At 35.3% G+C, this 13,632-nt stretch overlaps 1 protein-coding gene across 4 annotated transcripts in view; it reads left to right on the top strand.

Annotated features, from left to right (window-relative positions):
* DGKB (diacylglycerol kinase beta) overlaps nt 1-4,250 on the top strand; it is a gene marked incomplete at its 5' end in the record, with an annotated part of 302,358 nt that extends 298,108 nt beyond the window's left edge. For all 4 annotated transcript variants that reach the window (XM_082282403.1, XM_082282401.1, XM_082282402.1 and 1 more), the window contains one exon: nt 3,757-4,250. In XM_082282403.1, the coding sequence (XP_082138529.1) occupies nt 3,757-3,864 (108 nt within the window). In that variant the 3' untranslated portion in view covers nt 3,865-4,250. The remainder of the gene's footprint in view (nt 1-3,756) is intronic.
* Between the last annotated feature and the right edge of the window lie 9,382 nt (nt 4,251-13,632).

The following is a 13,632-nucleotide window of genomic DNA, read 5'->3' as shown; positions in this document are numbered from 1 at the left end:
AAAGATATTGTTATCATGCTAAAATTATTGCTCACTGCATTTCATTTAGTGGATACATTGTATTAATGTGGCTTCAAGGCCTTTAGAAACCTTGACCTGCTCCTGAAACAAATAAATGCCTGGTTTATGCACTTGTAAGTATCTTTAGTATCAAAAATTCAGGTTTCTTTATCAAAAAATTTTCTACTGACATATAAGGAGATATTATAATCTCTTCTTTTGAGAATTATACTCTTTCAATATGACCTAGTGTTCCTTGCCATGAATACAATCACTGGACATACTTTCTAGTACTGGAAAGGTGATTTCAAAGTTGCAAATGAAGTGTTTTTCTGCTAAACCTATTTACTAGATATACCAACCCTCATGGGATAAAATCTTGGCTTCAATTAGTGAATAAGAGGTTTGTCATTGGCGTCAACAGTTTTAAGTTTAGCTTAGAATGTTGTGGGTCAGGCTTACAACAAATATCCATGGTATCTTAGCAATTCATGTGGCTACTTACTTACCCCTAAGTGGAATTCTGTTATTTCCTGATTTTGCCTATTTTTAAAGATAAATGTGTGCCAAGTACGTCAAATAATTTCTTTTTCGTTTTGGTTTTCATTTTTTGGTTTTTTTTTTTTTTTTTGGTTGATGTTAGTTTGGGGGAGAGGGGGTTGTTTTGGGGGGTTTTATTGGTTGGTTGGGATTTTTTGGGGTGGTTTTTTGTTTATTTGTTTTGGTTTTGTTCCAGCAGCAATTCAGGCACTCAATTTATATTTAAAATGTTCTCCATATTACCCTCAAGTTATTATATATTTTCAATAAAATTGAGTAAGTGATCTCAAAAACTGTTTTCCAGAATTTCATAGTGATTTATATGAGTATGTTTATCAGTATGTTATCATCAATTCCTAAAAATACATTAGGTAGGATTTTAGCTTTCTGGATTTTCGTCTGTGCAATCTCTTTTTCTCATGTGCGTGTGTGTGATTCACAGGTAAATCTAAGAAACATTAAAAATTTTGTAAGACGGTCTTAATTAAAACTTTTATAGTTGTGTTTCTTCTAAAAAAGACATGAAGTTGCTTGCTGAATGGAAGAGAAACTGAATGGTAAAAGTCTTTAGGCACTCCATGTGCACACACACAGAATCTCTATACAGCTGTAAGTAGGAATTTTTAACTTAACGAACTCTCAGTTGCTTGTAAGTAAAGATTGTGCTCTCTCTCTCTCCCTGTCTCTCTCCCTCTCTTTCTTTCTGTCCTCTCATAGAGCACTTTCAATGTTCTGCCCTACTTTGACCTACAACACTATTTCTCTGTCTGAGATCCTCAGTGCTTCTTCCCATCTCGAAGTGTGTACTGACACTCGTCACCCAAACTCACAGCTCCAACTCTGGCAGTGCTGGCAGTATGAGAACAGAAGCAGAAGTGAGAGACCAGGGCAGAAATGCAGTGCCTGAGAGTCTCGGGAAAGGCAAAATTAGCCTTCTTCAGGCAAAAATGTGCAATGATTCAGAAACATACTGATCTCTTTTCATCAGCCAAAAATGAGAGGTTTCAATTTTTTTTTTTTTTTTTAGGGTAGGAAAGTAAGGAATCAATGGTTATCATTGTTAACCAATGCAATGTTAACAGACACTACTATGCCTAAGTAAAACATATATTTTAATTTAAACTTTATTGTAGTGTTTCCAGAATGTAAAATATATTTTACACCATATGAAATTGTGCCATTTTATAACAGTTGAAAATACAGGACTTACCCCAATGTATGGCAGTGGTTAATCATGTTAAGGTATGTTAGCTGATCTCAGCTGATAGGAAGCAACATACTGAAGAGGTCATGGTCTCTGAAACAGATGTCTCAAGCCAAGAAAGACATTACAAATGATAAACATTTACTCAGTATGTAATTGCATTCATCCTGAGCAGCATTGAACAGCCCCATCCCAACATGCAATCTGTCCAGGGTCTCAGGATTACCTCACCCACTCATACTAAAGCCATCTTTTATTCACTTAAAGATGGAATTACTATGTTTTACCTCTGAAAGGAAACTTAAAGGCATTCCTACTGCCACATCATGGCCAAATCTTGAAATAAGATAAACTCTTAATAGCTTGAAAAATTCACTCACACCAGCTGTAGATTACTTCATGTCATGATCCTCAGGATCAGGTTGATATCATCACTGCTCCCGAGCTCCAAAATACATCTTATGAAGCATGTGAAAGTTGCAAAAATCCTTGAGGCAATTTTCCAGGACCAGATCATCAGCTGGTACTGACATCAATGGAATAATGCCAGTTTACCCCAACTACAGACTTTCTTCCAAAGTGATGCCTGAAGCGGAATTTATTGTGAGAAAATATATTGGTGCCAATCTTTGAAAGCAAGAGTTATTATCCATGTGAAAGTAATCTACACTGCCAAAAACCCCCCATATGCTATATTCAATACTAATGAACAATGTTGACAAAAGGAGGTCCCACATGAAATTTGAAGTTAATGAACTAAGGTGGCATGAAAATGAGCATTTGGAGAGTAAAGTAAAGGCTCTAGTAGAGTTAAACCAAGACACACGCTGTTGAGATTTTTATTTTTTCTGTCTCCTTATGTTGTAAAGTAAATTTCCACCCCAAGAAATGTCCTGATCTATATTTTAATGAGCCTCTCCACGTGACATACTTTTTTTGTTTCATTACTATTAGTGAATGACAAGTGAAGGATATTCATTTTAACTTGAAAATGTCAGGTATGCACTTTAAGAGATATATTTTTCCAGTTTTTAATGAGGTGGTGTTTCTTTTTGAAAGAAATACCCATCTCTGATGTGGGTACTGTGCAGGTGACAACTGATATTTAATAAGTGATGGTTCTTGTATTAGTCGTAGTTCACTAAAGAAAATGTCTCGGATTGCTTTTGAAAAACTCTTAACGTCACTAGCCCAAAGGCAAGATGTGACCTTTTTATTACATAATGAGAATCATTTATTATCTTACAATGTATCTTAAAGTCACAGACAAAATGCCACTTTGATAATTGCTTTCAATTAGCTTTGAGCATAGCATACATTCATAAAATGTCTTCTCTAATTTAGACTTGAATTAGAGAAAATTGCAGACATAATCTACTTTAAGGTTGTCTCATTTAAGGTGATTCGTAGTTCTATATCAAAGAAATCAAAACGGGTGGCTTTAGAGCAGTATTACAAAGTGTTTTAAATAGTCTTTTCAATATTTGAGTCTATTCTATTAGAAATTAATTAACAAATTAGAATGCTAGTTCATCTTTTTGGACCTTTTCTTGTGTATTAACTTTATACTTTTGTCCATAATGGCTGTTTTGAAATTAAGTAGTGTCTTGTGGTAAAAGAGTACGGCTTGATTAGATGTATAAATAAAGCATATAAAGATATAGCTTGTCTTAATAATAGGCAACAGCTTGGTCTGTCAGCATGTATGTTCTTTCCAACTTTTAAATTCTTTCTCAACAGTGAGCAATAAATCCCACACTCAAAAAGTAAGATTATGTATTGGCATTTATTTCATGGCTTATGTTTTTAATTTTTTTTCTGTATAATTTAAATTATTTGTGGAAGAACAATTACACATAGATTGGTTCATAAAAGAACCCAGGTATTTTCCTTTCATCTTAGATTAAATGCAGAAGGTCTGTAAGTTACATATAAAGATAATTCAGGCATCTCAGATAGTTGGAACTGAAGTAGCTCAAGGGATAACTCTGTTTTTCTTTTTTCTTCCCCAGATAAAAATTACTCACAAGAACCAAGCCCCCATGTTGATGGGACCTCCTCCAAAAACCGGTCTTTTCTCTTCTATCATCAAAAGAACAAGGAACCACAGCAAGGAATAAACTTATGTAGTTTAGTTAAAAAAAAACAATTAGCTTCATTGGGCTTTGGAATATTCATGCTGGAAATCTTTCAAGAGTTTTAGAATATCTTCTATTTGCAAAATCTTGGATTTTGGTTTAACCGTTCTGTAGCTAAGCTGATGTAAAACTATGCTACTAGAAAAAAAATGTTGTCACAGTTTTGTAGGCATTTTGCATGATGAAAGCAGATGTTTACATGAAGTGATACAGCCTATTTTTTGTTGCATGCCTTACCATTTACTGATCTGTGGGCTAATTCTGCCATGGAATATGGGAAGAGAATGTCATGAGTAATTTGATTTCTCTCTTTTCTGTTTCAGCTTTTTCTACTACAATAATCATATGTCATAGGTTCAATAGTATCTCTTCAATCAAACATCTTTACATCAATAGTCAATCTGACCTGTTTCAGAGTAAAATCATTACAGGTCTCATTAACCTGTATTTTTAGTTTATCACTTCTTTCTACCCTGAGAATATTTTTATTCAACTAAGTATTAAAATCTTGTATCTTATTCTGATAACTCCTATGTATATGAGTAACTGTACCTGCTGAAAACTTCTAACAATATGCACAGTATTCAAATGATCATGATTGTTCTTGTGTAAGGTTTTTTTAAGATTAGAAGTTGATGAAAGTTTGAGCAAAAACTATAAGACTAAGGAGATCATGCTGAGTGAAGATAATAATACTTGCAAAACTAGCCATCAGTGTTTGTTGAAACCCTGGAATTATTTTCATGAGCAATACATCTCTGTAACATGGTAAACTTTAAATCATTCTGCTCATTGACCAATAGCATAGTGCATATGCACACAAATAACCAAAGCTTATGCCTAATTAAAGTGCATTTCCCACCAAAGATTTAGAGAAGGATGCTTCAGAGAAATGGGTTAATGCATAATTAATCAAACTCACTGGAGTAGACTCACGTCTGAAAATTTACAGTTCTTTTGATTACACTGTCAGTGTCCAGACAAATGTTGGGGTAGGGAAAAACATTAAATTAATTGCAAGTAAATACTCACTTTTCATTTGTTTCATATGTTGATAGACATAGTCACATACACTAAATATTGAGACATAGATATGAACTCTAAATACTAGAAAACTAAAATTATATTTTTTATGTCATAATAATTTATAAATTTGTGCCATTCATAATTTACTTATCCCCTAAGTTAATCTCTCAAGGATAAACTGCTGTCTATTACCCTTTTGTCATCTGCTATCTGGAATCCAACCATTTCTTGTCATAAATTTTGGTGAGGCAGTTGCTCAGGTTTTAACTTTCTTAGCTCTTTGAGAGACTTCCTAACAGCTTAGAAATCATATTACAGGGATTTTTCTGAGGTTTGCACAGCACTGTCTAATGTTGAAGGGAAGTCCAAGAATGGCAGGTTTTTTCAGTCTTGCATATAAACAATCTCAAACAAAACTTTTCGTGCAGTCTTAACATTGTTCTTTGTTCAGAGTGAGCTGCTTCTCAGCTCTGCATGTCTTAAGTTCTCAGAGATTTCATAAAAAAACAAGGAAAAGATAAAACTTTGCTTGAACTGCATGATTTCCCATTTTTATCCAGACTTTAAAATGTTAATTATTTATTAAATCTATTTTTCTATTGATTAATTCATCCATTTTAAAAATAATACTTCATCATGCTGTAGTGCACGGTACTGTGCATGTATTTAAATAAAGTTACTATCATTTGCTCCTCAGTATAAGAATTCAACAGAGTCCTAATTTATATAATAGACACTAAAATAAAAGTATATAGTTGGTAAGGATTATGTCTTTAAAATATACAGTCTATGTTCTGTAAACATTAGGAGGTAAATACCAATTAATGTTTTGTTCAGCATTAGGTAGAAAAATATGAAGGTGATTATTTGCTAAAATTAAGATCTTGTAATTCACCATTCTTGGGTCCAGTGGTGTTGACATTTACAGTTACCATAGGAGTAAACTAGTATTTTTCCTGTGCATTGCAAACACACATACACACAGAAGCACTTGATGCACTGAACTATGAACATGCATAAGTATAGAGCAAAGGTTATCTGCAAAAAGAAGGAATTTGCTGACATAATATTACGCAAAGTGTATATTGGTTTTATGAAATTATGGTTCCAGGTGATAAATATTTTCACATAACTTGACATAGGATTTTCTACCAATGCTCTCAACTTTTTGTGGCAAAAATGTGTTTAACAACAATATATAATGTGTTCTCTATGATTATCTCATGAACATTGTAACTCTGAAAACAAATAAAATTATACATAAGCTATTACTTAATAACGTGTACAATTTTAAATGTGTCAGTCTGTGATAGCAAGTTGGTCACAACACACTTTTTTATGTAAAGAGGGATAGATGAGTCCATGTCATCAGAATTACAATTCTGAATAGACATATAAAAAGTAAATCAGATCTGCTGATGAGTATGTATAAATTCTCACTGTAACAAAATAGAACAGAGCAGCCATTATACTGAATTAACAATTCTCATAGCAGAGACTGTCTTTCTATTAATCTTGGTTGTTTGGGTTTTTTTAGCCTGGCCTCTAATAATTTAAAACCATGCTCAGGTTGAAAGTATTGATGGTGAAGAGAAATTCTTAGAGTACGTAAAACATAGTATGAAAAGAAAATGGTTGATTTAATGAAAGAGAACTTCAAAGGGGGATTATTTTCAGTATGCACAGAACAAACATGAAACTATTCATTGGTGTAAGAAGTAAAACAAAGAATATATGCGTATATCCTCATACAGCTGAAGTAGTTGTACTGTTCTTAGGTTGACTGAAGAGGGTACCTGTAAACCTTCTACTCTTTACAATGAAGCATTCCTTAAGGCTTCGTTAGTGACATTTGCAATGTAAATGACAAAAATATATAGGTAGTAAATGTGACACTGGATTTGCAAATCTTTCATCATTGCATGTCAGCTGGGCAATATGCTGACAAAAGAACATCATGTCTCAGGAAACAACTTTAACTCCTGATATTGGTCAGTCTCTCACTTCTCATGAGTTCCTGTTAAAAAGAAGTGGAAGAAGAATTTCTTGCAGAGACTAATAGAGAATTACTGTTTCCTGTACTTTTAAGATGTTTGTATGCAAACCATCACATTTATTTAAAGCTAGGGGTAAGACCTCATGGTTTAGGCTTATTGGTGTGCATATGTGTATGTGCATGCCAGACCGGATAACGTGTTGGTACGCTCAGGACTCTGATGAGATAGGAAATACTTAGTTTCTGAAACCAGCTAGAGTTTCTGTTACATTTGCTCACTCTTTTCATTTCTCTAGAGTTACATGTACATTGCCCAACAATGACCAGCTTATATCCAAAATTATTTAAGGCAAATACAGTTACAGATTTCAACATGTTTCAGAATATCAGTGTAAGAAGTAATATAGTCAGTTGTGGTAAGAAAGGCAGAAAGCTGCCTTTTTTATATTTTTAAATCTATAGGTTAATATTTGTTTGCCAAGATTATAGCATTTTAGTGATTATTGGCGATTTAGGGTACTAGTGGTATTCTGCAAGTTACTGTCTTCAACCTCAACTGGCTTCTGGGGCTTGTAACTTTGAGGCAGACCATACCAAGACCAACTGGGAAGCTGACACTTCTGGGAGGTGTTGTCCCTCATCTCTGTGGGAGTGACTAGGGAGAATGGCTACAAAATGGAAAAAAAAACAAATCAGGAAGAATTATCTCTAGACAAGGAAGTAGGAGAAGATCAGAGAACTCTGCTATGGAATGAGAAAACAGATGCTCAAAGTGAAGAATGTGCAGTGGCAACCACAAAAATGGTTGGTGGGGACCTGGGAGGCCAGATGAGGGCACTCAGGGCTAATGAGCAGCAGTGAGCTAGAGAAATGGGTTAATTACATTTATCTAGAGACCCCTTCCATTTAAGGCTGAAGGAGTAAAATAGCGTTTCCTTGTTTTGGGGGCAGAAAGACTGAGAGAAATGGGGCTAACAATACAACTGAGCCCTTCATGGGAAGTGAGGAGGACTTGCAAGCAAAGGAGAGCTGAAGGATTGTCAAAAGAAGGTAAAGGATTTTCAGGACTTTATCTATTTCTTTCATACCCTGGAAAAAAAAAGAAGAAAATTTGCCTTTGCAAAACGGCAGTTTGCCAAGCTACTAAGCAGTTAGCCTGAAAATAAATAAATAAATTTAGAAAGCTGAGGTGGGCCAGAGGAGCACAGCTCAATGTTTTATGCAAGAGCGGTGAAGAACGTGTCAGCCTGTTGTCAGCTAATTGCTGCTTGTCTCCAGCTCCATCAGGTCTGAAAGCATTCTGTTTTCTCCCTGTCCATAAGGAAGGAAACTTCTTGTGGTCCTGCTGAGGTGAGTAAAAGCCTAACTGTAGCCTTGGCTGGAAAATGAATAAAACATGGGCAAGACCTGGAAGCTGTTAATGAGAACTAAAGTAATAGCTTAAAATCCGTGGCGTGTGAGGCTCTGAGGGTGTGCTGTGCAGCAACGACTGAGGTAGAAACTGTCCTCATGTCTATCAGGTTTTGCTGATGTCTGCCCAACCTGGGCTTATGCCATAGGGAGCCTGCTGGCTCTTATTCCTCATTTTTGTTCAGACTATGGATTTTCAGTTGATTTTGAAATAAGGAGGTTTGACCTTTTCTGTATTGCATATATATGTGTGGAGCTTTTCCATTATCAGGTTCTCTTAATTTTACAAATACCACTGAGGAAGAGGAAACTTTTCTATGACCATTGACTTCCATTATGTGAAACTGCCTGATGGCTTGAAACTATGAATAGGCAATGATATGTTCTACGCATCTAGAGTCTGGGTATGGTAATATTTCAGAGGCTGCTTTCTTTCCTTTCTGGTTCATGATTCAAAGAGACACCCTGAGAAGCACCTCAGGGCTCTCTTTAAATGTGACTCATACAAAGACTAAGTGATAATCATCAGGCTTTGTTATTTATAAAAAGGGGGTGGCTGTGTTGATGGTAAAGAAGCAGCTTCATGTGAGGTGCCCACTCTAATTAACATGGAAAATAATTTACTGGGTCTAACTGAGCAAGAAGGAAAGATTTTGAAGCTTTCAATTTTTATTCTAATGTTGATGTGAAAATACTTAGCTGCTGATGGACCTCTTTGAAATAAACTTTTGGTTGGTTGTTTTATACCTAGGGTGAAAATTGCATGCTGTGAAGGAACACAGAAATTTGCATTGATAAGCTGCTTTTTTGGACAGGGAAATGAACACTTCTCACTCTTTTGGTGAAACCATCTTTATGAGCCAAGTTATGCCAGCCAATAAGAAAATACAAATTGTCAATCTTCCGGGCTGTCAGTCTATTTATATTAAATATACAAAAAAAAGGTCAGCCAAAACCATAACAACTCTTCTTTAAACTATTTGTACCTGCAGGGAGAGAGTGGTGATACCCCTGTCCCTCGGTGAGGTGAACAGACATTGCAACATGAGCGTTGGCACCGTAACCTCTGCCCAGCCATGAGATTGGCTGTTGCAAAAGGTGTGATGTAGGTTTTGTCAGTGTGATGATTTCTTGTTTTGTTGGTTTTTTTTAGTAACTATGAATGAGTTCTAAACCTCTCTTTTTATCCCAGAATAATAAGAACTTGAACTTTGATTGGACAGATATAAAACATGTTTACTGTACACACATATGTAAGCAAGCAAATGCAGGAAGATCTATTCCATCTAAGTTGAACTTCCATATGTTTCAATTCAGTCCTATTCTCCAAGGAAAAAGAAATAACTCATTAATTTAGGTAGCTTGAGAGAATTCTGGGGGGAAATGTGTGTATTGGGCTTTTCTCCTCAGTGGTATGACCTTGTTACAAAAATATATACATATAGATTAAGGAATTTATACCTCATTGATATCAATCACTGTTTCCATTGAATATAATCTGAATAGTAAGGGGGAGAGGGGGAGTTGTTGTTTGCTTCTTCGTGTTGTGTTTGGTTTTTGTTTTTTTTTCTGGAAAACCAGCTAAATCTTTCTTTTAATGTTTCAATACAATTAGTTTACAAGAAGCTTTGAAAGATTTGGTCCAACTGTCTGATATACAAAGTCTGGGCTTGGATTGAGATGCAAATTCAGGCCTGCATACTTTGTCAGTAGTGCTGGTCAAAAATTCCTTAACCTCTGCTTCATCAAAATTTGTTAAACTGTGTGGAAAACCCACCTTCCCTAATCAAGGAATTTTTTCATTGGATTCCCATTTCAGAGCAAAATAAGACTTACTTTTTAAACATCAAAATATTTTGTCCTTGAATGTCAGAAGGCAATGTAAAGTTTTGTTTAATTCATTATTTCTGGTTCATTAATATAGTGATTAGCATTGTGGTATAACTGACTTTTCACTTCAAAAAGCAAAAAGTTAATAAAATTATGCTATTTTTAATTCACTACAAACATAATTCTTATTTCCTTTAAGAGAATTTTTAAACTCTTATATTTGTTCAAGATCCTGCAATGAAGCTTTCTACCTTTGTGCTTCTTAGTTGACACCAGACTAAAAGGCTGCACATCAAATTCTAGTATTTATGTAAAATCCCTTCATTTTTGGTATTCCAATAGGTACACATCTCCTAAGAGTTATATTCAAGGAATGACTTTTTCATTGTTCCTCCTTTTTCAGATTAATTTGTCAGTACAGGTCTACCTGGTCACCAAACAGAGAAGGGAAATTACATTATTAAGTTATCCTAATTATTATAAAATCACAGAAGAATATTTTAGACTAGGCATTGTAAAACAAGTTGCTGACAAGGCAGATATAATGCTTGGTTTTGTTCTAAGATAAAGATGGCACTGTAACTCAACTGAAAATAATGATTCAATCACGTCGATAAGGCATTTGTGTGTCACCGTAATTCTCAAAATCCTGCGGTCTTTAATGTCTCTCCGTCTTTTAGGTGAATTATCAGCTACTACTATGCCATAGCTAATCTGTGAACACTTTTTACACCATAGTTACCCAAAACATGTACACTGTCTGAAGTTTTGCTATCTTCTTTTTGGTCACTGTACCTTTATCACTAAGTACAGTCAAGCGATGTCTGACCCAGTTGATACTATGTTAAAATTCTTGCTGTGACAATCATCAGTCTTAATTTTATGATCTTGGGACACCAGGTGAGTGGAACTGCATGAGGTTAATGGGGCTTTAAGAAAATGTTACGTTTCTTTGGCACAAGATAAGGTTTCCTTCTGATGGGAATCCTGTCACTTTATAAGATATAACAGCTTTCTCTGTCGAAGAGTTGAGATATTAGTCTGTGCGAAATGATTTATAGTTTTTCCTTGGCTTGCCTGCTGAATCTTAGGCAAAAAAATAAATCTTATGGCAGATGCCAATCGTTTGCTTTTGGTGTGTGTGTAGAAATATGTATTACCATGAAAGCTAGTCGAAGCATTCAGATAGAACCAGAAAAGCTGTGCTGACAACAGAGAGCAGAGCTCAGTTCCTGGTGTCAGACTCACATAGGCAGAATTTGAAACGTTCAGAAAAGGGTTAAACTTCCTTTATTCGTTTCTAGGGTGACTTCTGTCTAAAAATGCAAGGGTACAAGTAGATATTAAATACGTCTGTAGCTTGCCACTGCTAACGCTCGTATGTCTGCGCAATATTTGTGTTGTTTTCTTATCTCAGATATAGCACAAATGGTAATTTTTAACTGTTTCTACTATGTGCTTCCTCCACAAAGCACAGTGCAATAGCACAGCATAAAAGCAGATTTTAATAAGTGCAATAAAAAAATGTTTTAAGGAACCCAAGATACCTTCTGGTCCAGCACCACAGGACAGTAAAGGGATTTGCAGGAAAAAAAAAAAAATCACATAATACCAATTCCATCTATGCTCAGTAGAAGTTTGCAACAGGGAGGACTTCTAGCCAAATTACGATGTCATTTATTTTTTTCATTCTAACTTCACAAATGAATTTGAAGAGTTCCTATGACATGATCCTCATCAGAATATGCAGCCACAACTGTGTAAGGGAGGATTGAGAATATTTTGGCAGATCTGGTTCCCCTTACATGCATGCCATGCTATTTCTGCTACACCAATGGGGATCCCTTGAGAGCATTTAAAGTCCTAATGTAAAATGTGTTACTAAGTCATAGTTTTGGAGATTATCATTGAAATATAGCATTATTTGAGACAATTTAAACTGAAGTAAGGATGTGGATGTGAAGTCCCAACTCCACTGAAATCATTGGTTTGCCATTGCAGACACAGAGCCTGGGTTTTATCCTTGCTGTCTTGCGGTAGGAACATCTAAAATGTTAAAATGTCTGCAAAGAAGTTCAAGTAAGACATTGAAAAGTTATGTGCATTCACACGTCTGTAAAAACCTACTGAATGGTTGCACCTATGAAGTTTCCCCACACTATTAGCCTGGAAATGAGGTCACCAGGTCTCTTCCCTTCAGCAGAGTGCTCATGTTTTCCTTCCTCACTCTTCTGTGTCCTTAGCAATTCTGTATTTCTGTCTCCAAAAGCATTAGCTTCAACATGCTATATTAGAATATGTTTTCGTCTGCACAGTTCTGTAGGTTGGTGGTTAGGCACTAGGCTGAGAAATAGAAATTTTTAATTTCTCAGATTAAGGAAGAAATCAGACCCCAGTTTTCTAGCAAAAACTGTAAGTGCTATAAGCAATGTTATAAGAGAGTTAAGTTAAGGACCTGTCTTAAACTCCACTCTCTGAATCTCAAAGGCATGAGAATTTTCAAGCTCCAACTAGGTGGAGTTCACACATCACTGTTTTATTTTGCATCTGCCAATTCACATGTAAATTTTATGGATTCTATGTGTAACTGTGCCTCTTCTCCCTATTCAGAGCCTTAAAAATCTACCCTTAATGTTTGAATCACCCTGCTGGGGTAATGTAACACCAAACTTGAGTATGAATGAATAAATAGTTGCTTTGAACCCAGCTTTTAGGACTTCAACACAATATTGACTTGGTAACGAATCCTGTCCCTTTGCCTTAAGAGGCCCTGAACACAGTGCTGCAAAACCCAGGTCTATGTACAGCATAACACAACCCACTCCTAATTATTTCTGCCTAAAGTAGCTGCTGCTGTTGGATTTCTTGGCTTTTATTCTTAAAACAGCAGTGACGCAGTAGTGAGTCAGGCCTTTGCCAGTGCTTAAATAGCCAGGGCTAGGTGCTATATAAAAACATTTAAATTTTTTTCTAAAAGCTGGCATGTGTGTAAACCTTGATTAGGATGTCATAGGTCTAAGGTATGCAAATAGTGTACAAAGAGTACATCTTCAACCTCCTTCATTTACATACTGCTTTTAATTTGCAGTACCAGCTCATGTCTGTGTACTATGACTTCTGTAATCTTTTTGGCACCCACCTTCAAGTTTGCACTGTCTTATGTATAAAGCCAATCTCATAGCTCATTTTTTCAGTATTATTAAATTGTTAATCAACAGCAAAAAGCACCATATTAAAACATAAAATAGAAACATTTAAGCCCTTTTCATTCATAACTAAAAAAAAAATTAGTTTTCTAAAAGCTGTTAGTCTTATTCCTTAAAAACTGTCTGCATGCAGAATTACAAAAATATTTTAAGTTAACTCATTGCTCTAATCCAGTGGTAAAGAAAGGCTGGGAATGCTTATTTGAAGCAATAATTTAATTGTCGTGTGACAATAGTGAATATGGAGAAGACACAAGGTTCTTGTCCTTATTTATTTGATTT

Source organism: Coloeus monedula (genome assembly GCF_965178545.1).
Source record: "Coloeus monedula genome assembly, chromosome: 1".
In the NCBI taxonomy this organism is placed as follows: domain Eukaryota; kingdom Metazoa; phylum Chordata; class Aves; order Passeriformes; family Corvidae; genus Coloeus; species Coloeus monedula.
Note: the sequence above shows the minus strand (reverse complement) of the source record. Positions and strands in the feature narration are given on the sequence as shown.